We start from the raw sequence: 25,444 nt of genomic DNA, 5'->3' as shown, positions 1-25,444 counted from the left end.
CACTATAATTTTGTATTCTCACCAGATTTGACATTTTCACAAAGGGGAAGTGGGTAAAAATTACCACATTTCTTACACAATTTCTCGGGAATGTGGCAATATCCCATATGTGTCTGTGCAGTGCTGTTTGGCCAAACGCAAGACTCGGGAGGAACGGAGAGCTATTTGACTCTTGGAGAACAATTTTTTTCTAGAATAGTTTGCGGGCTCCATATACAGAGCTCCCTAAGTGACAGAAGAGCAGAATCTCCCTCAAGTAACCCCAGTTTGGAAATTACACCCCTCTGTGAATTTATCTACAAGTGTAGTGATTTATTTTGACTCCAAGTGTGTGTTCCCAGAAACAAGCATCAATGGATGTTGCTAAGTGAAAATTCCCATCTGCCCGTGTAGATCCCAGTACAGTGTAGTGCTCAGTACGTTGTACCCAGCTCATGCTTCTGGAGACGTGTACCTTGTAAATTAAGTTTGCTCTCCTCGCAAATGCCAAATTTGTGGATTCTAACTAAAGTTTAGTCGGGAGGATAAGGCATTTGGATTTGGGAATGCAAATTTTGCTGGATTTCTTTTGATGGGAGACATGCCACTTCTCCAGAGCCTTTGTGCTATCAGTAATATGGACATCCCCTATATTTCTGTTAAGATGATAAACCTGAGTGGGGACTTGTAGGTTCATCGAAGCTTGTATTGGTGGCATTTTGGGGTACAGAAAATTTTGGACCAGTTCATATTTATCCTGTGCTCTACGCTGAGCACTAAGGCTATGATCACACGTTGCAGTTTTGCTGCTTTTTTATGCAAAGTTTAAGCTGCTTACAAAAAGCAGGTTTTGCTTAGTTTTTATTGCTGTGTTTTATCGATACATTTGTCTCTTGTTCATGCTGATGAATTTTAGAGCATAACAAAAGTAATCTAATTCAACTTCATAACGTTTTGGCACCAAAAACGCAGCAAAACTTGATACCTGCGTTTTTTTGTACCATCCATATTTTGCACTACCCATTGCTTTAAAAAACACTGAAACAAGTGACATGCTGCATTTTGCAAAAACTCTTTTGACAAAACAGTCAGGAAAAAAAGCAAAGTGTGTGCATGAGATTTCTGAAATCTCATAGACTTTGCTGGTACTGTGAAACACAGCTGAAAATTTGCATAAAACACGCTAATGAAATCAGATGACATGTGCATGAAAAGTTGCGGGCTCATCGCTAAAGACGCATCAAACGGTGAGGTGACTTATGATGTACCTATAAGTTATGGGTTGAAAAGGGGTTAAAGGAGAAATATTTAAATGTTTTGGAGTGGCCAAGTCAAAGACCAAAAGCCCAGACCTTTAATTCAATTGAGAACCTGTGGTCAGACTTGAAGATTGCTGTTCACCAGAGGAAACCAACTAACTTGAAGACGCTGGAGCAGTTTTGCCTTGAGGAATGGGGAAAGCTCATAGATACATAAAAGGAAGCTCTGCAAAGTACTGACTTTAGGGGGTGAAAAGTTATGCACACGGAAGTTTTCAGTTATTTTGTCCTATTTGTTGTTTGCTTCACAATTAAAAGAAAACCAAATGTTCACAGTTGTAGGCATGTTGTTGACTTGAACCGATGCAGACCTTCAAAAAACAGTGAAATTCTAGGTAGTGAAGTGGCAAAACACAAAAAATACCAAGGTGTGGGGAGGGAGTGAATACTTCTGCAAGCCATTGTAAAAATCTGGTGACTAAAGGGTTAATTGGCTTTTAATGGGCTATAGGTGTGGTTCACCATGCAGCCCTGCAGAACATGACATATAGCTGAAGATTTCAATGTGAACTAGGTATGCAGTGATTGACGTCGTGTCAGAAACACGTATGATTGATCGTTACTCGAGTTTGTCTAGGGTGCTCTAGTGACATGTACCGAGTTTGCCTAGGGGTATGCACCGAGTATCACTGGTGCTCTTGTGACATGTTGAGTCCCCTGCCCACATGTTTTGCGGCTGTTAGGCCTGTTTCACATTTCAGTTATTTGACGTTAGTCAAAATCCGTCAGGTTGTGAAAAAACGGAGCCGTTTCCGTTGTGGCACAAACGGATGCCAACGGATCCAGTTTTTTTGACGGATCCTCTTTAGTAGTGAGTGACTGAAATTTAATGGAAAGAGAGAGAGAGAGAGAATTTTTCTGCCGCCAGAACGGAATTTGGGGATAAATTTCTGGCAAGGAAATTCTTCCGGGCATGCTCAGTGTGAAAAAGCGGATCCGTTGCCAGATTCCGTCAAAAAACGGTTGGCAACGGATCCGCCGCCCATAGGCGACCATTATGACGAATGGCGGATCGCGGCGGATCCATTGCTATCCGCTATTTTGAGGCAGACAAAAAACATTTCATTGTCCGTCCACTGAAGTCAGCGGACGACAAAATTTTGGCGGATCCGTCAAAAAATGGATCCAACGGATGACCATGCGTCAAAATCCGCCGCTAATGCAAGTCAATGGGAAAAAAACGGATCCGCCAAAAACACGGCGGATCTGTTTTTTTTTTTGCAAAACGGCGGATTTTGACTGACGTCAAACAACTGAAGTGTGCAACAGGCCTTAGACATGCAGAGATGGCCTGACATACATGGGTAATCCGCATGTTTTGTGTCTGTCCTAACAGTCGCAAAACATGTGGGCAGGGAACTCGACATGTCACTAGAGCACCCGTGATACTCTGTGCATACCCGAGCACCCTAGGCAAACTCGAGTAACGAGCAATTGCACTTATCACTAATCTTCAATAAAGATCTTATGTAAAGCACCCCTTTGCTGGACTTCTACATTTTTCTTGCATGTGAACTTTTGTTATTCTTCAAGGCTTTATCCGCGCATCAGGAATCCTTGTTCCGTGAGTGAGCTGATTTTTCTTTTTCTTTTTTTTTTCCTTTTATTGCTATTAAGAACCTGTAATACTTATATAATAGTAAATGTTATAGAATGATGTCCCCAACAGGTTTGATCAGCATGTACCAAACTTTTCGGTTTTCCCTTTCCAGGTTGTTATGTTGAGGAATGATGTCTACCACTGTAAAGCATCAGGAGTCTTTCTGCGCCTGGCAGCAGGAGGTCTCATAGCTGACAACAACATCCATTCCAACACTGAAGCAGGAGTGGATATCCGCAAAGGAGCCAATCCTGTTATAATGGTATGCGAATCTACATATAAATGTGTGTTAAAAGCATTACAGGGCTTCATTGTTTGTAGATATTAAAGAGGTTGTCGGGTCTTTTGCTACTCTGTGACTGCAAACTTCTGAATTCTCACAGCGTGCTCACTGTACACTGTCAGGATTCTCCGCTGCCTGGATGTCTACATTACAACTGCTTGGCTAAATTCTAGTGAAATGAACAAGCCTGCAATTTTTGAACTCCATAGTTCACGGTGTCTTGCTCATGCTATATTCTGATGACCTACTATATTGAGAAGTTAGAGAGCAAGAGTCTTTAAAGGGAAGCTGTCAGTCGATACATGCTGTTAGGAACGGCGGAACGCACTAAATAAAAATAATAATAAAGTGCGCTCGTGGTCCACCGTGCAGTAGGTGATATAACTGCTGCTAAGTGGTGGCAGGAGCAATATGGCGGAAATGCGCACAGGGTTAAACTTCACCCAGGAGCGCAGAGCAATCTCAGTTAATTCACAGAGATGCCAAATAATTACAAACACAAAAGACTGAGCCTGTTGAGGTCACAGTACTCAGTAAAAACGCACACACGGTATCAGGTCACAGGAGTAGCCCAAGACGGCGGCACTACGTACGTCTAGACCTACCGTGTGCGCGGCGTCGCAACTGCGGACGCAAAAGGGGCTGCTACTGCAGCGCGGCGTGGACACTGCCGCTAAACGACAAGGCTAAGGTGCCAGCGCAATGTCGGACGCTAGCAGCTGTGGATGTTACAGCAGAGGAGCGTTGGCGCTGATTCTAAACTCAGTCCCTCACCACATACGTAATATCAGAGGGAAGGGGTTTTATAATGAGTCATTCACCAAAATCATACATCCGTCCTCATGCACACAGCAGCAAGTACCGTAAGTCTATACTAGAGCATGGCGAAACAGCCATGCGCGCCTTTTATAGCAGCCGGGACCTTCCGCAAGCTTCCAGATCTCTGAGATGGACCAATGAGATCTGGAGCGGGACCTGAGCACATGACTCCCGATCTCCAATGGGAGATCGTCTCATGAGCATGCTCAGTAGGAGGACAGAAGGACTTTGCCTTGCAGCAAATATCTCCTGAGGCTATCTCCTTTGCAGTAGATAATTAGCAGGAGACTGTAGAATATGAGGGTCTGGATCCCTGCGGAGTAAAGGCAGAAATCTGACGCCTAACATTACCCCCCCCTCCTAGGGCCCCCTCCTCCCTGAGCCTTCTGATCCACCAACTTGTGCTCATCAGAGATATAGGCCTCAGACTCGTCCGAAGGCAAGTCTGATGTCCCGGTAGGTGACAGGGAGACCCGGGACAAATGGAAGGCATCAGTGGCGGCAAGATCGCCAGGTTTGAAAAGGGACCTGTGGGAGACAATGGGAGCAGAAGTTAAAATGGAACGCCACCGTGTGTCGGCAGGTGTTATGAGCTCATTTTCTCCTTCACCTTTGATGTCCGATGAACTCCATCTGCTGGTGAAAGAAGGTAGTGAAATTGATTTGGATGGGAAAAACCTGTCATCTGAACAGGTGGAGTGTGATTGGACATCCGGAATCTCTGAGTGGATATAAGGCCGCCGACGCCCTGCTGGGTTGCTGGTGATCCTCTCTGCTCTGAGCTCTGGCCTCCAGTTTAGTCCTTTCTACTAAAGCTAAGTTTTTGCTCTGCTATTGTTCCATGAGATTTTGTCTGGTTTACTTAGTGTTTGTGTTCAGCCAGCCCTGGTTGGGACTGGCTGAACTCCATTTTTGTCTCTGATCAGTTGATCTCTTTGCTCTGTTTTCAGAATATACCTGAGTGCTGATATAGTGATTTTGAAGTCTAGTGACTTCAGGGCCTTTTCTATCAGACGTGTTGGACATTATTTTTGGCAGGGGTTTTGCGTGATTGCAGACAGTTGCTTTTCTTTCCTGTCCTATCTAGTTAGTGAGGGCCCCATTGTTTGCTCAGCCTGTCTTTCTGTCTGTGTTTGTGTTTTCATCTGTTTTCACCGTCAATACATGTTGGGGGCTGTCTATTGCTTTGGGGTCTGCTCTGGGGCAGTTTAGATTTCCCCTTTCTTTCTTTAGGTTTATTTAGTTCTCCGGCTGTGAACGAGGTGTCTAGGACCATCGTAGGAACACCCCACGGCTACTGTTAGTTGTTGTGAATAGGATCAGGGGTCTGCAATCCGCTAGCTACCAACCTCTCCGGTTTTCTGGACTTAGCTTGTATTTTTGTTTTTTCCTCCTCCGGTGACTCATTCATAACAGGCTGGCGTCTCCACCCTTCGTTTAAGGAGGCTATTCCGAGCACAAAAGGTGTAGGCCCGAATATATTTTTTAACAGCCCGAGCCCTGTGCGGCCACAAGTAAGACCCTGCCAGGAGTTTTGTGGTCTGCATATGGCCACAATGACCACCCCTCCTGGACACGTGTGCCCACGCGAGCACCTTCGGCCGAAGGCGGGGAGGAACAAGGGTCTTGCCCGGCGGCACAGAATTTGGCCGTTGCGGGGCACTGTTGTTCTGAGACACAGCGTGTTGACAAGTATAACCGCAACTGGAGTCTTGTGCCGGACGCGCCTGGAGAACGGCGCGAGACACCTCCATGGGCTCTGGGGGTGGAACCTCTGGCTCGGATAGCTCCAGAGGCTCAAAAAAAATTGGGAGCCGAGGTAACCTTCCGTTTGGATTGAGCACGCTCCATACCGCGCTCCGAAAAACGGAGGTCAATGTGTCACGTGGATCCGTCCTGTGTGACACGACCAGCAGGCCGGTAACTGAAACAACAAGACACGGCACGTGAAACTGTCCTCTGTGACACGGCCCGCAGGCCGGTAACTAAAACAACAAAACACGGGGGAAGGGGAAACAGTTACAACGGTGGGCCCTGCGATAGGGAACGGGGACGTGGAGACCTCCTGCACTCCCCTGAATCAGTGTCCCTCACACTCCTAACGTTCCCTAGGCCGGTTCCGCACCAGGCACCGATCAGGATACCTGTCACCCTAGCACACCCTACACCTATCCCTTGCTAGGGAGCTGGGTGGTGCAGGCACTGGCCCCACCGCTGTACTAATACACACCAGGGAAAAATACAAACAGGGAAACACCACATAGCTTTGCTCTGTTGCTCTTGCTCCCAGCAACAGAGTCCACCACCAGAATGCAGCTTTCCTCCTGAATAGCTGCCACCAAACTCTGTCAGAGCTGCAAGGAAATCCCCTCTGACTCCTTCCACACCAGGGCTCTGACTGAGCTGCCAGGACCTGTCTCTAGACCCTACCTCCACCAAGGATGGTTGAAATGAACACTATCACCAACAGTGATTGCAACACCTAACACTCTTTTATAGCAGAGCCAGAGCAATGACACCTGCTTTATAATCATGTGCAATAACGCTCACCACCATCGGGGGCAAACTAGAACAAAAGACACCACTGTGTAATAATCCTAATGGCCACCGGGGGCAAAACCAAAATTAAGCACACAGCTTAAGGAAAAAAAGGTTACATGTGCTTTTGTCTGTCATGATCCAGCATGGATCATGACAGTACCCTCCCCTTAATGAGGGGCCTCTGGACCCTCAAGACCGCTCCTCATCAGGGAACCACCTACTGTACAGCGCGGACGCCCAGGTCCAGAGTTCACCCCAGCAACTACCTGCACGTCAGGTTAATGACAGATTACATGTGCTTTTATCTATCATGATCCAGCATGGATCATGACACAATGCGGGTGGAAATGGCAATCAGCTCTTCCAAACTTGCAGGAACCTCTCTGGTAGAGAGAGCATCTTTAACATGCTCCGCCAAAACTCTCCAAAACACAGGGATGAGGGCTTTATCGGACCACTCCAGCTCGGAAGCCAGTGTCCGAAAACGGACGGCATACTGACTAACCGAGAGAGAACCCTGAGTCAAAGCAGGAAGCTGAAGAGAGGTGTCGTGCGTTACCCGTGGACCGGGGAAGACCTGCTTAATAGCTGTTAGAAAGTGAGCAGCAGTCCGAACCTCTGGGTCACCACGCTCACATAATGGCGTAGCCCACTCCAACGCCTTGCCCGACAGAAGGGAAACAATAAACCCCACCTTGGCCCATTCTGTAGGGAATCGTGCAGCCAGTAGCTCCAGCTGAATAGAGCATTGACTGATGAAACCCCTACAGGAGGCGCCATCGCCAGAAAATTTATTGGGCAGCGGGAGGCGGGTAACTGTCGGCGTGAGGGAGGACGTGGACATACGGGAAACCGCGTCTGTGATTGCCTTTACAGCAGCTTCGGTGGATTTTGCAGCTGAGAGAGCCCTCTCAAGAGTGGCCAACCGGCCCTCAAGCTGCCGAATACACTGTAAGAGTTGCTGCTGTTCTGCCATCACTAGCCAGACCCTGGCGCTAGTATAATGTTAGGAACGGTGGAACGCACTAAATAAAAATACTAATAAAGTGCGTTCGCCACTAGGGGTCCACCGTGCAGTAGGTGATATAACCGCTGCTAAGTCGTGGCAGGAGCAATATGGCGGAAATGCGCACAGGGTTAAACTTCACCAAGGTGCGCAGAGCAATCTCGGTTAATTCACAGAGATGCCAAATAAGTACAAACACAAAAGACTGAGCCTGTTGAGGTCACAGTACTCAGTAAAAACGCACACACGATATCAGGTCACAGGAGTAGCCCAAGACGGCGGCACTACGTCTGTCTAGACCTACCGTGCGCGCGGCGTCGCAACTGCGGACGCAAAGGGGGCTGCTACTGCAGTGCCGCGTGGACACTGCCGCTAAACGACAAGCCTAAGGCGCAAGTGCAATGTCAGACGCTAGCAGCTGTGGATGTTGCAGCAGAGGAGCGCTGGCGCTGATTCTAAACTCAGTCCCTAATCACATACGTTATATCAGAGGGAAGGGGTTTTATAATGAGTCATTCACCAGAATCATGCATCCGTCCTCATACACACAGCAGCAAGTATGACTATACTAGCGCATGGCGGAACAGCCATGCACGCCTTTTATAGCAGCCGGGACCTTCTGCAAGCCTCCAGATCTCTGAGATGGACCAAAGGACTATCCACAATTTGCATAGTTTTAGGCGCTCCCTCAAAACACACCTGTTCAGAGCGGCCTATCACATTCACTAATCAAAGTCATTCTCTGTGTAAGTGTGCGTGTGTAGCCCATTCACTATCTCCATCCATCCTTCACTCCCGCAAGATGGCTGGACCTTCATTGTAAATACACCATTGTAAATACACACCTGTATTCTGTATCTCCCTCACCTCATTGTAGATTGTAAGCTCTTATTTCGTCTTATTTTGCTTTAATTATTGTATTGTTAGCGTTGTTAATTATGACTTGTGTTTTGAAACTGTTAAACTGTAAAGCGCTGCGGAATATGTTGGCGCTATATAAATAAAGATTATTATTATTATTATTATTAATGAGAACTGGAGCGGGACCTGAGCACATGACTCCCGATCTCCAATGGGAGATCGTCCCATGAGCATGCTCAGTAGGAGAACAGAAGGACTTAGCCTCAGGAGAGATTTGCTGCAAGGCAATCTCCTCTGCAATCTCCTCTGCAGTAGATAAACAGTAGGAGACTTCAGAATGTGAGGGTCTGGATCCCTGCGGAGTAAACGCAGAAATCCGACGCCTAACACATGCTGTTCACACCATGCATTTTTGGTAAAGTATTTGGGCTGCAGTTCTATGAAAATTGATGCTGTAGTGCTATTTTTGTCAATATTCTTTGCATTGTCAGTTCTTAACCCCTTAAAGATGCAGCCAGTTTCAGCCTTAAAGGGGGTTATCCGGGATATGGAAAAAAATGTTTGGCAGGAAGTGTGCTAAAATCAAAAAATTGCATATAATGGACTGTTAATTCCCTTGCCACTCTTGTGTTCCCTTATTGTTCACTGGTCCTGCAGATGCACCAAGTTCTGATGTAGCCTAGTAAGCTAGAGAGTACTGAGACCAGCAACTGTCTGCAGCGGTTGCACGCAAATGGTAGGCACATTATCACTGTCGGACGACTAAAATGGGGCTGCTGTAGCGGTGCGGAAGTAACCAAGTGACTTTGATCGGGTGTTTTTCATTGGTACGGTCATTGTGAACAGTTAAGCAAGTTGAACATGAAATGATCTCTAAAAAAACCTAAATACATTTGCATGATTTGTGGCTGATAGACAGCCTGAATACATGTGGGGATTACCTAACAAACAGGCAATCCCTGCATGTGTTCAGGCTGTCTAGCAGCCGCAAATCATGCAGCTGTGAAGACACAAACATAATCTACGAGCACGCCCAAGATACTCGGAGATCACCTGAGCATGCTCGGAAAACTCGAGTAACGAGCACACTCGCTCATCACTAATAATGATCCTAAACACACGTCACTATCCACAATAGACTATCTCAAAGGGCACAAGCTGAAGGTTTTACAATGGCCCTCACAGTCCCCTGATCTGAACATTGTTGAAAATCTGTGGCTAGTCCTCAAAATAGCAGAGGATGCAAAACAACCCCGGAATCTCACAGAACTGGAAGAGTTTTCCAAGAAAGAATGGATGAAAATCCCTCAAGCAAGAATTGAAAGACTCTAGTTTGGCTACAAAAAACATTTACAAGCTGTGATACTTTCAAAAGGGGTTGCTTACTAGGTAATAACTATTGCATTGGACCATTTTCCTTTTTATAATTTTTAAAATAAAAAATAACTATTTATTTTGGGGGAAAATAAAAAATATTACAGGAAATGTGTCACGTGTAACTTTAGCCCTTTTAGAGATCATTTCATCTTCGACTTGCTTAACTGTTCACAATAACAGTAATTTTGACCAGAGGTGACCAAACATTTACATGCCACTGTGTTATGCTGTGCATGTACACATACAGTATATGGCAAAGGTCAGGCAGAGGTTAACAGAATTTGTGTAATTATAAAACTGATCTCTAGTTGTCCAAACTTAAGGTACTGTCACACTTAGCGATGTACCAGCGATCCCGACCAGCGATATGACGCGGTCAGGATCGCTGGTACATCGCTAAGTGGTCGCTAGTGAGCTGCCACACAGGCAGATCTCACCAGCGACATAGCAGAGGTCGGGGATCGCTACTTACCTGTCAGACGCGGCGATCCTGCGTCCTCCCGCCCGGCTTCACGCCTCGCTCGTCCTCACAGCAGGAAGCGCCGCAGGAAGCTGACGACGAGAAGCAGTCCTGAACGTTCTCGCGCAATCAGCGATAACCAGCGGGGGAGAGGGTCGTAGGTAAGTATGAGACATAGCGATATCGCTAGCAATATCGCTATAACGTCACTAGTTATAGCGATATTGCTAGCGATATCTCTTAGTGTGACATGCCCTTTAGATATGATAATTACTGCTCGAAAATCACACATTGCAGAATTAATGTGAAGCAGATAGCAAACCTATAGGCTATGTAAGGTAACAAACAGAACCGGCAGGGACTGGTATCATAAGTTCCCATTGAAGTGGATTATCTGCTGAACTGTACACTGTGTTCTATAGCAGTATGAGGTATTTGATAGCATATGATGCCAATAATTCATGTTTTGTCTTCTTTACCTTTTCCATGTGAACATAATGTAACTGGCAGTGTAACAGGATACACAGTGGCCTCCGCTCTGGTATTGTTGTCCTAGGCAACGGGAAAGGCAGCATCCGCAGCAATCAGATCTATGGGAATAAAGAAGCTGGCATTTATATATTGTACAATGGGAACCCCGTGGTGAGGTATGTTCTTAAGCTCTCATTAGTCTTTCTGTTTCCTTAGCGGTGTTTCGTGGATGCTTAGAACATTAATTTCACAAATATGTCTCCAAAGCAGTGTTCTTAAGAAAACGGAGCTAGCTATAGTGGATGTAAAAAGTTTACACACCCCTATTAAAATGCCAGGTTTTTGCAATGAAATAATAATCATTTCAGAACATTTTTTATTTTTAATGTCACCTATAATCTCTACAATTCAATTAAAAAACAAACTTAAATATTTTCTGGTGAAACATGAAGAACAAAAAAAAATGTGGTTACATAAAGTAACCACTCTTCTTTACAGTAGCACTCCAAATCTGTCAGATGGTAATGGCCTCTCCTGTGTACAGCCTTCTTCAGGTCACCCACACAATTTAATTTGTTTCAGGTCTGGGCCCTGGTTGGGCCATTTCCAAACTTTGATTTTCTAGTAATACTATTCTTTTGTTGATTTGGATATATTCTTAGGGTCGCTTTTTATGCTGAACAATGAAATTCATCTTCAGTTTTTTTTTAACAGAGGCCTGAAGGTTGTGATACAGAATTGAGTGATGTTTGAAACTGTTCATAATTCGCTCCACCTTGTCTATAGCATCAGTTCCAGCTGCTGAAAAACAACCCCAAAGAATACTCCTTCCTCCAACATGCTTCACTGTGGCTATGACGATTTTTAGTGATGCCCAGTGTTGGCAAACATACCATTTGAAATTATGACCAAAAAAGTTGAACCTTGGCCTCAGACCATAACACGTTTTTCAATATGTTTGTTGCAGACCTGATGTAGGGTTTGGCAATACATAGCCGGTGTTGGGGAGTTTTTCTTTGTAAGAAAAGGCTTCCATCTTCATACAGGCCAGACATAAGGATTGTATTGGAGATTATTGTCACATGCAGTACACAACCAGTACTTGCCAGAAATTCAAGCAGCTGCCTTTTTGGCAGCCTGAGGGACCAATTTTCTTTTTGTCTTTTCATGAATTTCTGAAGAATGTCCAGTTCTAGGTAATATCACTGTTGTGCCAAATTTAAGGCACTTCTTGATGAACTCCTTCAGTGTTCCAAGGTATATCTAATGCCTTGGAAAAAATTTTTACACCATTCTCTTCACTTAGAACTTTTAAAAATCTTTTTTAACAAATATTAACAACCCTTTGCTGTGTTATAAGTTGTTTACGGACAATGCCTTCTTCTGTAAATGCAATTAAGGAAAGGCCATTGAAAACCTACTAGAACAGCTAAACCTTATATTGGGCTAATGAGAATTACTTTATCTCCGTCATGACCTTGGACGTACCCAATACGTACTGGTTGGAAAGGGGTTCTCGACCTAGAACGTATGGGTATGATCTGGCGATTGTGCGAGCACAGTAGCTATGCCCACTTGATTGCCTCCAGGAGCTCAACTTACGTGACAGCTGAGGCCCATCTCTCACAGCCAGGAATGGTGCCCACACCATTCCCTTCTGTTTAATCCCCAAATGCCGCAATCTATATTGATCACAACATTTAGGAGGCTGGGAGAGGGAGAAGGCCTGATCGTTGCCATGGGTTACTCAGCTACGGAAAACCTGTTAAACCATTTTTAGAGCATGGTCTAAGTGGGTTCTGTCAGTGCAGCGCTATAAAAAAGGCAAAAACTACCGTATTTTTCGGATTATAAGACACATTTTTTTTCCCCAAAATTTTGGGGGAAAGTGGGGGGTGCGTCTTATAATGCGAATCTGTATGCTGCTGTGCTATAAAGTGGGGGGGCGGCTCTGGCGTGGTGTCAGGGGGCTGGGGTGGGCTGGCTGCGGGCTGCAGAGGCAGTGGGAGGTCCTGTACTCCCGCTCATTAGGCTCATGCAATATTCACTGCACCCACTGTCCATCACCTCGGTGCTCAAGCAGCGCCGAGTTGGTGGACAGGGGAGCGGTGCATATTGCATGTGCCTGCACTCTCTCCTCCCCCGCCCCGTCACTATAGTCACCTTCCGATGATGGCTCCTGCTCCCAGCCCCCCCCCCGTCGCTTTCCAGTGTATGCTGAGATCCTCCTCCTGCGAGGGCGCGCGGCAGAAGCTGCTCATTCAGGCAGATCATCGCTTAAGGACCTTCCATGATGTGACCAATAGGACCTGCGGTCACGTGACTCCCAGTGTGCACTGTGAGTAACCTGACCGCAGGTCCTATTGGTCACATCATGGAAGGTCCTGTAGCTACAATGAGCTGCCTGAATGAGCAGCAGCTGCCCGCGCCCTCGCAGGAGGAGGATCTCAGCATACACAGGAAAGCCACGGGGGAGGGGGGGGCTGGGAGCAGGAGCCATCATCACAAGGTGAGTCAACTGTTTGTTATTTTATCATGTGCTTGCCAGCAGGGGGGAAATATAAGGACGGGGGGACAATGTGTGCCAGCAGGGGGGAATATATGGACTGGGGGACAATGTGTGCCAGCAGGGGGGAATATAGGGACGGGGGGGGACAATGTGTGCCAGCAGGGGGAATATAGGGATGGGGGGCCGTGTGAATGCCAGCAGGGGGGAATATAGGGACGCGGGGGCCGTGTGCGTACCAGCAGGGAGTCATATTGAGAGAAGGGGGCCATGTGCGTGCCCCATGGTGGGACGATTAAAGGATTATCTTATCTTATCTCATATAGTGACCAGGGGGCCATATCCAGGATGGGATGGGGGGGCTATGTGCCAGCACAAGGATGGGGGTTATATAAATGCCAGGATGAGGGACATATACGGTATATGATTTGAAAGACGGACACTGGCATTATGAGACACACCTCCATTTAACATTTCTCTTTTTCTTCACCAAATTTGGGGGTGCGTCTTATAATCAGGTGCATCTTATAAAGCGAAAAATGAGCTTTTTCATCATACAGCCAAACAAAAAGTAGAATAAAACGCAATCAAAAAGACAAATGTAAATAAAAATGGTATCACTGAAAACTCCATCTTGTCCCTCAGAAAAAAAGCCACCATACAGCTCCATCATTCTAAAAAGAAAAAAAATTAAAAAGCTATAGCTCTCAGAATAAAACGATGCAAAAATAGTTTTTTCTATAAAATAGTTTTTATTGTGTAAAAGCTGCAAAGCATAAAAAAAAATATAAATGTGTTATCACTGTAATTGTACTGACCCGAAAAATAAAACTGCCTTGTCAATTTTATCACACACGGTACGGCATAAAAAAATACCCCCCCCTCAAAAAAAAATCCTGAATTGTTGGTTTTTCTTCATTCTACCTCCCAAAAATCAGAATAGAAAGTGATCAAAAATGTTGTGTGACAGAAAATGGTACCAATAAAAACACCAACTCGTCCCTCAAAAAACAAGCCCTAACATCACTCTGTCAGAAGGAACATAGAAAAACTATAGCTCACAAAAAATAATGTCTTTTAGTGTATGAAAGCCACCAAACATAAATCTATATAAATCTGGTATCCCTGTAATCACACCAACCCAAAAAATAAAGTTGTCTATTCACTTATTCCACACGAGGAACAGCATAAAAAGTAAAAACAATTCTTGATCTGCTGTTGATTTGTTCATTCTGCCTCCCAAAGATCTGTCAGGTTTGCGCACCTTTATCACACATTTATCATGTGCGCTACACAGAGCGCTTGCACTGTGGTTTCCGTGTAAATCTGTGAAATACGTGATTCAGACGGAACCCCCGGCAGAAGATTCTCTATATTGAGGCAGATGGAGGCCGTCTGGCCTATGATCCGGCAGTGTCCGGCTTTTTAAGAGCGCATAAAAGTGTGCTCGGCCCAGTGTTGTGGACTTTTAAAAAGGACACCGTTGAACAGAGGCCAGACTGAGTCCAGAGTAACTCTGCTGCCTCATAAAATTGATTGGATCCGTCGAGCTTCTCATCTGAATCACAGCATTCGGAGATTTATATAGAAACCCCAATGTAAGTGCTGCAGGAGACAAATAGTGCTACTTCCCTCCCGAGTCTTGCTGTGTGGCTAAGCCACTGGCGTAACTACCGGGGTAGCAGCCGAAGCGGTTGCTTTGGGGCCCGGCCTATATAGGGGCCCGGGTCCCCGACTCGGTAGTGCAATTAAGTACATACTCACCTCTCCTGCATGTCTCTTGCAGCCCCCCCTGCTTTTCTATCTTCTCAGCACTGTTCTTCCTGCTTTCAGCGGCCACTCATTACATATGCGCATATGTAATGAGCGGCTCATTAGATATGCGCATATGTAATGAGCGGCACCACGTGGACACTGAAAGCAGGAAGAACAGCGCTGAGATGGAATAAGCACGGGGGGCTGCAAGACACATGCTAGGAGATGTGAGTATAACGGAGGGAGCCATATTCACTTGTCCCCCGTTCCACCGCTGTGCATCGCTCTGCTGTCTTGCTTCCTCTGGCAGTGACGTTCAGGTCAGAGGGCGCCATGACGTAGTTAGCAGGCGCCCTCTGCCTGAACAGTCACTGTGCAGGGCCGGCAACGCTGAGGAGCAGCAGCTGCAGCATCAGAGACGAGGTGAATATATAGGTTTTTTCTTTTCTTTAATTGAGGCAGCGGCAGCAGCATTGTAAGGGACCACTAATGACCGTGCAGCATTGTAAGGGGCCACTAATCACTGTGCAGCATTACAAGGGGCCACTAATCACCGTGCAGCATTACAAGGGGCCACTAATTACCGTGCAGCATTACAAGGGGCCACTAATCACTGCAGCATTACAAGGGGCCACCAATCACTGTGCAGCATTACAAGGGGCCACTAATCACTACAGCATTACAAGGGGCCACTAATCACTGCAGCATTACAAGGGGCTACTAATCACTGTGCAGCATTACAAGGGGCCAGTAATCACTGTGCAGCATTACAAGGGGCCACTAATCACTGCAGCATTACAAGGGGCCAGTAATCACTGTGCAGCATTACAAGGGGCCACTAATCACTGCAGCATTACAAGGGGCCAATAATCACTGTGCAGCATTACAAGGGGCCACCAATCACTGCAGCATTACAAGGGGCCAATAATCACTGTGCAGCATTACAAGGGGCCACTAATTACTGCAGCATTACAAGGGGCCACCAATCACTGTGCAGCATTACAAGGGGCCACCAATCACTGTGCAGCATTACAAGGGGCCACTAATCACTGCAGCATTACAAGGGGCCACTAATCACTGTGCAGAATTATAAGGGGCCACTAATCACTGTGCAGCATTATAAGGGGCCACTAATCACTGTGCAGCATTACAAGGGGCCACCAATCAATGCAGCATTACAAGGGGCCACTAATCACTGTGCAGCATTACAAGGGGCCACTAATCACTGTGCAGCATTACAAGGGGCCTTTAATCACTGTGCAGCATTACAAGGGGCCACCAATCACTGTGCAGCATTATAAGGGGCCACCAATCACTGCAGCATTATATGGGGCATATGTTATTATGGAGCATGTTATAGGGCCACCATTATTCACTGTGCAGCATTATTAGTCATATTTTTGTATGGAGCATCTTATGAAACCCATCATGAACTTTATGGAGCATCTTATGGGGCCCATTTTATTTTTGAAATTTACCTGTAGCTTTGGCATTTTCCACCCTAGGCTTATACGCGAGTCAGTAAGTTTTCCCAGTTTTTTGTGACAAAATTAGGGGGGGTCGACTTATACACGGGTCGGCTTATACACGAGTATATACGGTACATTACTGCAGTGCTCCGGCGGGTGCTGTGGCCAACGCTGTCTTGGGGGCCCGGTGCGTGTAGTGTAGGGGATCCGGGGCCCCGGTGGAAAAAATTGTACACTATGATTTCGCAGCCTACGCTGCATTTCTGTGCCTGCTGTGCGGAGTGAAGCACACATTGGGCCCGCCTCCCTGCCTGCAGCCAGTGTATTGCTTCAGACTAGTTCAGTCCCGCCCCTTCCCTGAGTCCTCGCTGTCTATTAGCTCTTTGCAGAGCTGCCTGCCGCATGGACCTCTGGGAAATGTAGTTCCTGGAGGTCGGTTTGCGCGGAGGAAGGCAGGCAGCCCTCACTGTCTCAGCTTAATTAATGCCAGGCCAGCCACTCAGCCAACTCTAGTATGCATTATCGGTAAGAGGGTGCGTCTAGAAGGGGGGGTGTCTTTAAGGGGGTGTGTCTTTGAGGGGGCCCCGTTTAAAAGTTTGCTATGGGGCCCAATCAGTTCTAGTTACGCCCCTGGGCTAAGCAATACTCTACTTCCACATATTGGGTTTTTCCACGTTAAGTAGAAATTGTTTTGTTTTTTTTAAACTGTAAATTTTTATTACATTTTGACAAATGAACATAGTTCAGGACAAACTTGCATTTAAAGACAAAAGAGATAAAATGGATTACATTGGCAAGGCGTTGTGGAGAACAATAAAGGGAGGAATTCCCTAGGGTAACAGAATTCTCAGTTGTCAGATATATAACGAATGGGTCAGTAAATACCTATCTTATTGAGCTAGGCAAAAACAGAAAAATCTCCTGCCTTTCCTATTTAGAAATATGTGTGACAAATTTTGATGCCATCTTTTTACCAATTTCCTCTTGTAAAAATGTAAAATCTGCGGCTAAAGCAAAACCTTTGTGGTAAAAATGTAATTATTTTTTTCTTTACTGCCCAATGGTATAAAATTCTGTGACACACCTGTGGTGCCAGTATGATCAGTGCACCCCTAAGTTAATTAATTGACCGGTGTAGTTTTGTAAAATGGGGTCACTTGTGGGGAATCTGCTGTTCATGCACCTCAGGGGCTCTCCCAGTGGGTCATGGTACCCGCAAATCAGAACAGTAAAATCTGCACTATAGTATGGCTCTCCTTACCTTCTGTACTTTGCACTGTGCCTGAAAAATATTTCCCAATTACATGTAGGGTATTAGAGCACTCAGGAGAAATTGCACAACAAATTGTTAGGTCCATTTTTTTCATATTAGTCCATATAAAAGTTAAAAATGTGACTAAAAGAATTTTTTAGTGGTAAAAATGTAATTCTTTCTTCATCACCCAAAGGTATAAAATTAATTGAGAAGTGTAGTTTGTAAAATGGGGTCACTTATGGAAGGTTCTGGCACCTCAGGGGGGGCTGCAGAGACCGCGCCAAGGGGGGTAATTATGACCTGACACCCCCGGTATCAGTTACAGGATTTGGGAATGTTTAGCTTGCAAAAACGAAGACTGAGAGGAGACTTAATAGCTGTCTACAAATATCTCAAGGGCTGTCACATTGTAGAAGGATCAACTTTATTCTCATTTGCACAAAGACAGACTAGAAGCGATGGGATGAAACTGAATGGGAGGAGACACAGATTAGATATTAGAACAAACTTTTTGACAGTTAGGGTGATCAATGAGTGGAACAGGCTGCCACGAGAGGTGATGAGTTCTCCTTCTATGGAAGTCTACAAACAGAGGCTGGACAGACATCTGTCTGGAATGATTTGGTGAATCCTACTTTGAGCAGGGGCTTGGACCAGACAACCCAGTAGGTCCATTCCAACTCTACCATTCTATGAATACATAATGGTCATATTTTACATTGTGTTACAACCACAATCATGACTACTGGTTTTCTAATAAGAGCCTCATATTTGCCTGTAAACCTGTTGGTCCACGTTAGGAGACCTACTGTCAAGCTGTGACTTGTAGTCGTAACAGACAGTAGAGTAAGTCAACTATATGATCATGTGCATACACCTTTTAGTGTTCAAACAATAATAAAGCTGTGAAAACTGGTGCAGAATAATGTTGTGAAAACTCGTATGGACAGTAGTTAGTTTTTTTTTTTTTTTAAGGCGTTTTATAGTGCAGAGGCCGCCTCTATTTTACAGTAACAATATAAGCCTTACTTGCCCTCTGTGGTTCCACTGCTGCCTTGCCATCGCTGACCCCAGTCTTTGTTGTCATAGCTGCTGTTTTGATATAAAGATGACAGCACATGACTACTGCAGCTAATCACTGGGCTCATTGGTCAGGCCAGTGTAGTCAACACAGATCACCGAGTCCAAAAATTGGCTGCGGTAGTAGTGTTCTGTAGTCGTGACATCAGTATTTCCGCTGGTCATTGACACTCAATCTAGTGCCGAACTTTAGAAATACAGTGAGTACGGAAAGTATTCAGACCCCTTTAAATTGTTCACTTTTTGTTTCATTGCAGCTATTTGGTAAATTCAAAAAAGTTCATTTTTTCTCATTAATGTACACTCTGCACCCTATCTTGACTGAAAAAAACAGAAATGTAGAAAGTTTTGCAAATTTATTATCCTTATATATGATCCTCCTTGAGATGGTTCTACTCCTTCATTGGAGTCCAGCTGTGTTAAATTAAACTGATAGGACTTGATTTGTAAAGGCACACACCTGTCTGTATAAGAGCTCACAGCTCACAGTGCATGGCAGAACAAATGAGAATCATGAGGTCAAAGGAACTGGCCAAGGAGCTCAGTGACAGAATTGTGGCAAGGCACAGATCTGGCCAAGGTTACAAAAGAATTTCTGCAGTACTCAAGGTTCCTAAGAGCATAGTGGCCTATATAATCCTTAAATTGAAGAAGTTTGGGACCACCAGAAGTCTTCCTAGACCTGGCTGTCCAACCAAATTGAGCAATCGTGTGAAAAGAGCCTTGGTGAGAGAGGTAAAAAAGAACCCCAATATCACTGTGGCTGAGCTTCACAGATGCAGTAGGGAGATGGAAGAAAGTTCCACAAAATCAACTATCAGTGCAGCCCTCCACCAGCCGGGCCTTTATGGCAGAGTGGCCCGACAGAAGCCTCTCTCAGTGTCAGACACGTGAAAGCCCGCCTAGAGTTTGCTAAAAAAAACACATGAAGGACTCCTAGACTATGAGAAATAAGATTCTCTGGTCTGATGAGACGAAGATAGAACTTTTTGGTGATAATTCTAAGCGGTATGTGTGGAGAAAACTAGGCACTGCTCATCACCTGCCCAATACTATGCCAACAGTTAAACATGGTGGAGGCAGCATCATGCTACGGGGGTGTTTTTAAGCTGCAGGGACAGGACGACTGTTTGCAATTGAAGGAAACATGAATGCAGCCAAGTACAGAGATATCCTGGATGAAAACCTCTTCCAGATTGCTCTGGACCTCAGACTTGGCCAAAGGTTCACATTCCAACAAGACAATGACCCTAAGCACACAGCTAAAATATCAAAAGAGTGGCTTCAGAACAACTATGTGACCATTGTTGACTGGCCCAACCAGAGCACTGACCTAAACCCAATTGAGCATCTCTGGAGAGACCTGAAAATGGCTGTCCGCCAACGTTCACCATCCAACCTGACAGAACTGGAAAGGATCTGCAAGGAAGAATGGCAGAGGATCCCATAATCCAGGTGTGAAAAACTTGCTGCATCATTCCCAAAAAGACTCATGGCTGTACTAGCTCAAAAGGGTGCTTCTACTCAATACTGAGTAAAGGGACTGAATACTTATGACCATGTGATATTTCAGTTTTTCTTTTTTCATAAATTTGCAAAATTTTCTACTTTTGTTTTTTTCAGACAAGATGGGGTGCAGAGTGTATATTAATGAGAAAAAAATGAGCTTTTTTGAATTTACCAAATGACTGAAATGAAACAAAGAGTGAAAAATGTAAAGGGGTCTGAATATGTTCTGTACCCACTGTAATAATTATTAACCTTGAAGGAGTTGTACGGTCAAAACTGATAAGTCTGCAGTCACTCTGCACTGCATGTGCACTGGGGGATCCATAAGTCTGCAGACTTACGGTTTTGATCGGACGACCCCTTGAACACTCACCACGTCAATAACAAATCAGGAATATGTTAATTATATGAATAATAATATTTTTCAATTATGTTTTAATATAATTTCCCTTTTTTGAAAACTGATGCAATACATGTATATAAAGGAGAGATGATTTTGCCGTCTCTGTGTTTTAGAAACTTTTCCACAGTCATCTATGTTTGAGAAGAAAAATAAATGATAACCAGCATAACTGTCATGGTCCAGTCCGGAGTTTATTTTCTGCTGCCTTCACTCTGGACCGGTCATGCGGGGGTTAATCTCAGCCTCGTTCTGGAGCTAGCGGGGATATTTCAGTCTCTCACAGCCTGCTGACCAGTGTTAGTGATTGCTCTAGCTTCCAGTTTAGAGCCTCTGACCCTTGTACCTTGGTGATCCTCCTGCCTTTGACTGATATTCACGTGTATGACCCGGACTGATCTCTGACCCCGTCTCTCGGTTTTCGTCTTTGCTGCTACGTTCCCTCTCTGGCATTTGACTCCCCGGCTTGTACCCCGACCACGTATTTCGCCTCATGTTTTTGGACACTGTGCTCATGTTTTGGCTCTCTGACCCTCAGCTTGGTATTTTGACTACGTGTATTGCTGCTCCTTCTGGTACGTCTGCTCCTGATAGTTTCTGATTCGGTTCATCTGACCATTCTCTCTCATTACCTGTCACACCTGTGCTGTTGCTCAGTGTTGCTGATCTAGTGTGTCACCTCTCTTCCCTCACCAGCTCCCCCTGGTGGAGGTTTCACTACATTGTATTTTTCAAACTCTTCATAATCAAAATCTACACCAAAGTTCTCCTGAGCTTCCTGCAAAGCAGCATCAGCATATCCTGGAAGCTTCTTCCTCCATTTGGGTTTTTTTAGTGGCTATCCATCATCATCATCAACAATGAAATCATCAATGTCAGATTCTTCATCCTCCTTCTCTTCTTCGTCAGCGGCAATAACTGGCTGATCACCTGAATCGTGTCGGTCCTCATCCTCACCATCCTGAAAGATTTCCTCAGCGATTGCTTCTTTTTCATGTTCCTCTTTTCCAGCATCCTCTTCTTCGTCTTCATCATCTGACATTTTTTTCACTCAACGGAATTTTTGACGTGGATACCAATCAAAGGCAGGAGGATCACCAAGGTACAAGGTCAAGAGGCTCTAAACTGGAAGCTAGAGCTATCACTAACACTGGTCAGCAGGGTGTGAGAGACTGAAATAGCCCCGCTAGCTCCAGAACGAGGCTGAGAAGATTAACCCCCGCATGACCAGTCCAGAGAGAAGGCAGCAGAAAATAAACTCCGGACTGGACTATAACAATAGCCCATTGTATTAACAACATAATCAGCTCTTTTATTTACAGTAGTTTGACGGAGATGTCTCAGACACAACTTAGGAGGAATAATAGCCTTCAATAAAGAGACCTAACTCTGTATGGAGACTTATTGAGAGGCAGTATCCCGCTTGAGCTACATCTTAGGCATCTCATTGAGCCAAGCAGTACCTTCTCTGTAATGTTGAGAGGCAAAAACTCCCAAACTGTGCAGTCTACAGATTTGTCTCTTTTTTGGCTTGTATGAGCAATGGTACTTAGCACTTTTATCTGAACAAGTTTTAATGGAAATAAATTCACATTGTTGCACACTATATCAATGTGCTTATGTAATGATTAGCTGTGTTGTCCTTCAATGGCAGATGCCAGAATAACATATAATGTTAGGAATGCTAGAGATAAGCACACTTTCCAGAGATATGTTTTATACTTGGTTATGCAGATAGACTCCTCAGCAAGAAAGGACAGGAACTCTAGTGCCTCCCTTTGGAGTTAGCAATCCTATAAGTCAATATGGACCCTTTAAGGTGCTTTGCTATATAACTTAGGATAAGAAGCTAAACCATAAACTTCATTTGCAGATGTGTGTTTTTTTGGTTGTTTGACCATCATCAGTCCAATGAGATTAGATTTGATTTGGCTTGGTGACAGGCCTCAAACAGCAGGTTTAAGGGGTAAAGTTTCTTCTTTTAGAGATTCCTTAGGAGACTCATAGGCCACGCAATGCTCTGAGAATTTAAATGTTCAAAAGCCTCTTAAGAGAGAAAGGGGGGTAGGAGCTCTACTGTCACCTATTTGAGGTAGCAATCTTAAAAATCAATATTGACCCTTTAACGAGCCTTGCTGCATGACTTAGAATAAGAAGCCAAACCAGAAACTCAGTCTTCATACACTTGTTTCAGTATTTTTGCCCCTCATGAGTACAAAGCAGGAGAGTTGATTTTTGGCTTAATTATAAATTGATCAATGTGTATCCTACATCAAAGGGGCACTTCATAGACAATGTGACAACCAATCCCATGTATGATACATACAGGACAAAACAAGAAATCCCATTAAATATCAATATAAAACCAATAATTTTATTAATGAATATTAAAAAAGGCATATAGACATATAAAAAAGCAGAAATGCCGTTTAGGGGACACCGAGCACTATATCAAAAACGGGCTATAGAGGGTAAACTATAGTACAAAGTGAATAAACGCACAGGGTAAGTACAAGTCCAGTGATAGCCTATAATAGGTGCAATACCACTGTGTATATCAATAAATATATTAAAAACTGCTAGCAAGATAGCCCCTCACATGAGATGGATAGTAACACCACAGTGTAAATTGGGTAACTATATGTAACATAAATATAGCTGCCAAATACATTCTCCATAGGTAATTTGTCTATGTCATCTGACATTGTTTATGCATGGTTAGGCAGATGACTCTTGAGATACATAGGAGTCTGGGCCAGCTATTTATAGTGCACATGGTCAGCCCTTGTCTTACAGTATTCAAGGGACTTCATGTTTACTTTTTCTTTAATGTACAGTTGTGCTCAAAAGTTCACATACCCCGACAGAATTTTTGCTTTCTTGGCATTTTTTCAGAGAATATGAATGACAACACCAAACTTTTTCTCCACTCATGGTTAGTGGTTGGGTGAAGCCTTTTATTCTCAAACTACTGTGTTTTCTCTTTTTAAATCCTAATGACAACCCAAAACATTCAAATGACCATGATCAAAAGTTTACATACTCTGGAGATTTTGGCCTGATAACATACACAGAAGTTGACACAAATGGGTTTGAATGGTTACTAAAGGTAACATCTTCACCTGTGACCTGTTTGCTTGTAATCAGTGTGTGTGCATAAAAGCTGATTGAGTTTCTGGGATCCAGACAGACTCTTGCTTCTTTCATCCAGCCACTGACATTTCTGGATTGTGAGTCATGGGGAACGCAAAAGAATTGTCAACGGATCTATGGGAAAAGGTAGTTGAACTGTATGTCATTATCAATTCCTTGGATATCTTTTTGTATCCCTTTCCTGTTTCAGTCAGCAGCGTTCAAACTGTGATTAACAAATGGAAAATCAATGGCTCTGTAAAAATAAAATCACGGTCAGGTACACCAACAAAAATTTTGTCCACAACTGCCAGAAAAATTGTTCGTGATGCAAAGAAAAATCCACAAATAACATCAGCTGAAATACTGGACTCTCTGAAAACTAACAGTGTGGCTGTTTCAAGATGCACAATAAGGAGGCACTTGAAGAAAAATGGGCTGCATGGTCGAGTTGCCAGAAGAAAGCCATTACTGCGCAAATGCCACAAAGTATCTCACTTACAATATGCAAAACAGCAAAGAGACAAGCCTAAAAACTTCTGTAACAAGGTAATTTGGAATAATGAGACCAAAATTTAACTTTTTGGCCACAACCATAAACGTTACATTTGGAGAGAGGTCAATAAGGCCTATGATGAAAGGAACACCATTCCTACTGTAAAGCACGGAGTTAGATTGCTGATGATTTGAGGATGTGTGAGCTACAAAGGCACAGGAAACTTGGTCAAAGTTGAAGGACAGGGAAATGCAGCACGTTATCAGCAAATACTGGAGGCAAATTTGCAGTCATCAGCTCGGAAGCTGCGCATATGACGAACTTGGATGTTCCAACATGACAACGATGCAAAACACAAGGCCAAGTTGACCTGTCATTGGCTCCAGCAGAAAAAAATGAAGGTTCTGGAGTGGCCATCTCAGTCTCCTTACCTCAATATCATTGAGCCACTCTGGGTAGATCTCAAGCGCTCAGTTCATGCTAGACAGCCCAGGAATTTACAGGAACTGGAGACTTTTTGCCAAGAAGAGTGGGCAGCTTTACCATCTGAGAAAATAAAGAACCTCATCCACAACTACCACAAAAGACTTCAAGCTGTCATTGATGTTAGAGCGGGCAATATGGAGTATGTAAACTTTTGATCAGGGCCATTGGAAGTTTTGGGTTGTCGTTATGATTTAACCCCTTCCTTACATCAGACGTACTATCCCGTCCATGGGACCCGGGCCCCTATGCCCATGGACGGGATAGTACGTCTCAGCGATAAGCGGCGCCCACGTGGTGAGCGCCGCTGATCACGGCCCGGTGTCAGCTGATTATCACAGCTGACACCCGGCACAATGTGTCAGGGGCGGTCACGGACCGCCCCCGACATGTTAACCCCTTGCACACCGCGATCAAACATGATTGCGGTGTACCGGGGGTTAAAGGGAAGCATCGGCAGGGAGGGGGCTCCCTCCGTGTTTCCCTGAGCCCCCCACGGCAGCGCAATGTGCAGCGCTGCTGCGGGGGGCTCCTCCATGCAGGCCCCCGAATCCAAGATGGTGACGGGGGCCTGCAGGGAGCCGGCTTCCTCAGTGCCTGCAAAGCGCAGGCATGAGGAAGTCTGCAGCAGTGCCTGTGACAG

At 44.8% G+C, this 25,444-nt stretch overlaps 1 protein-coding gene across 2 annotated transcripts in view; it reads left to right on the top strand.

Annotated features, from left to right (window-relative positions):
- The window catches only part of FBXO10 (F-box protein 10), a 199,492-nt gene that overhangs the window by 65,168 nt on the left and 108,880 nt on the right, over positions 1-25,444 (top strand). For both annotated transcript variants that reach the window (XM_073549669.1, XM_073549668.1), the window contains exons 5-6: positions 3,011-3,160; positions 10,756-10,892. In XM_073549669.1, the coding sequence (XP_073405770.1) occupies positions 3,011-3,160; positions 10,756-10,892 (287 nt within the window). The remainder of the gene's footprint in view (positions 1-3,010; positions 3,161-10,755; positions 10,893-25,444) is intronic.

This window comes from Dendrobates tinctorius, unplaced genomic scaffold (assembly GCF_039654945.1).
Source record: "Dendrobates tinctorius isolate UK_male_01 unplaced genomic scaffold, ASM3965494v1 ptg000160l, whole genome shotgun sequence".
In the NCBI taxonomy this organism is placed as follows: Eukaryota; Metazoa; Chordata; class Amphibia; order Anura; family Dendrobatidae; genus Dendrobates; species Dendrobates tinctorius.
This window is presented reverse-complemented; position numbering and strand designations above follow the sequence as displayed.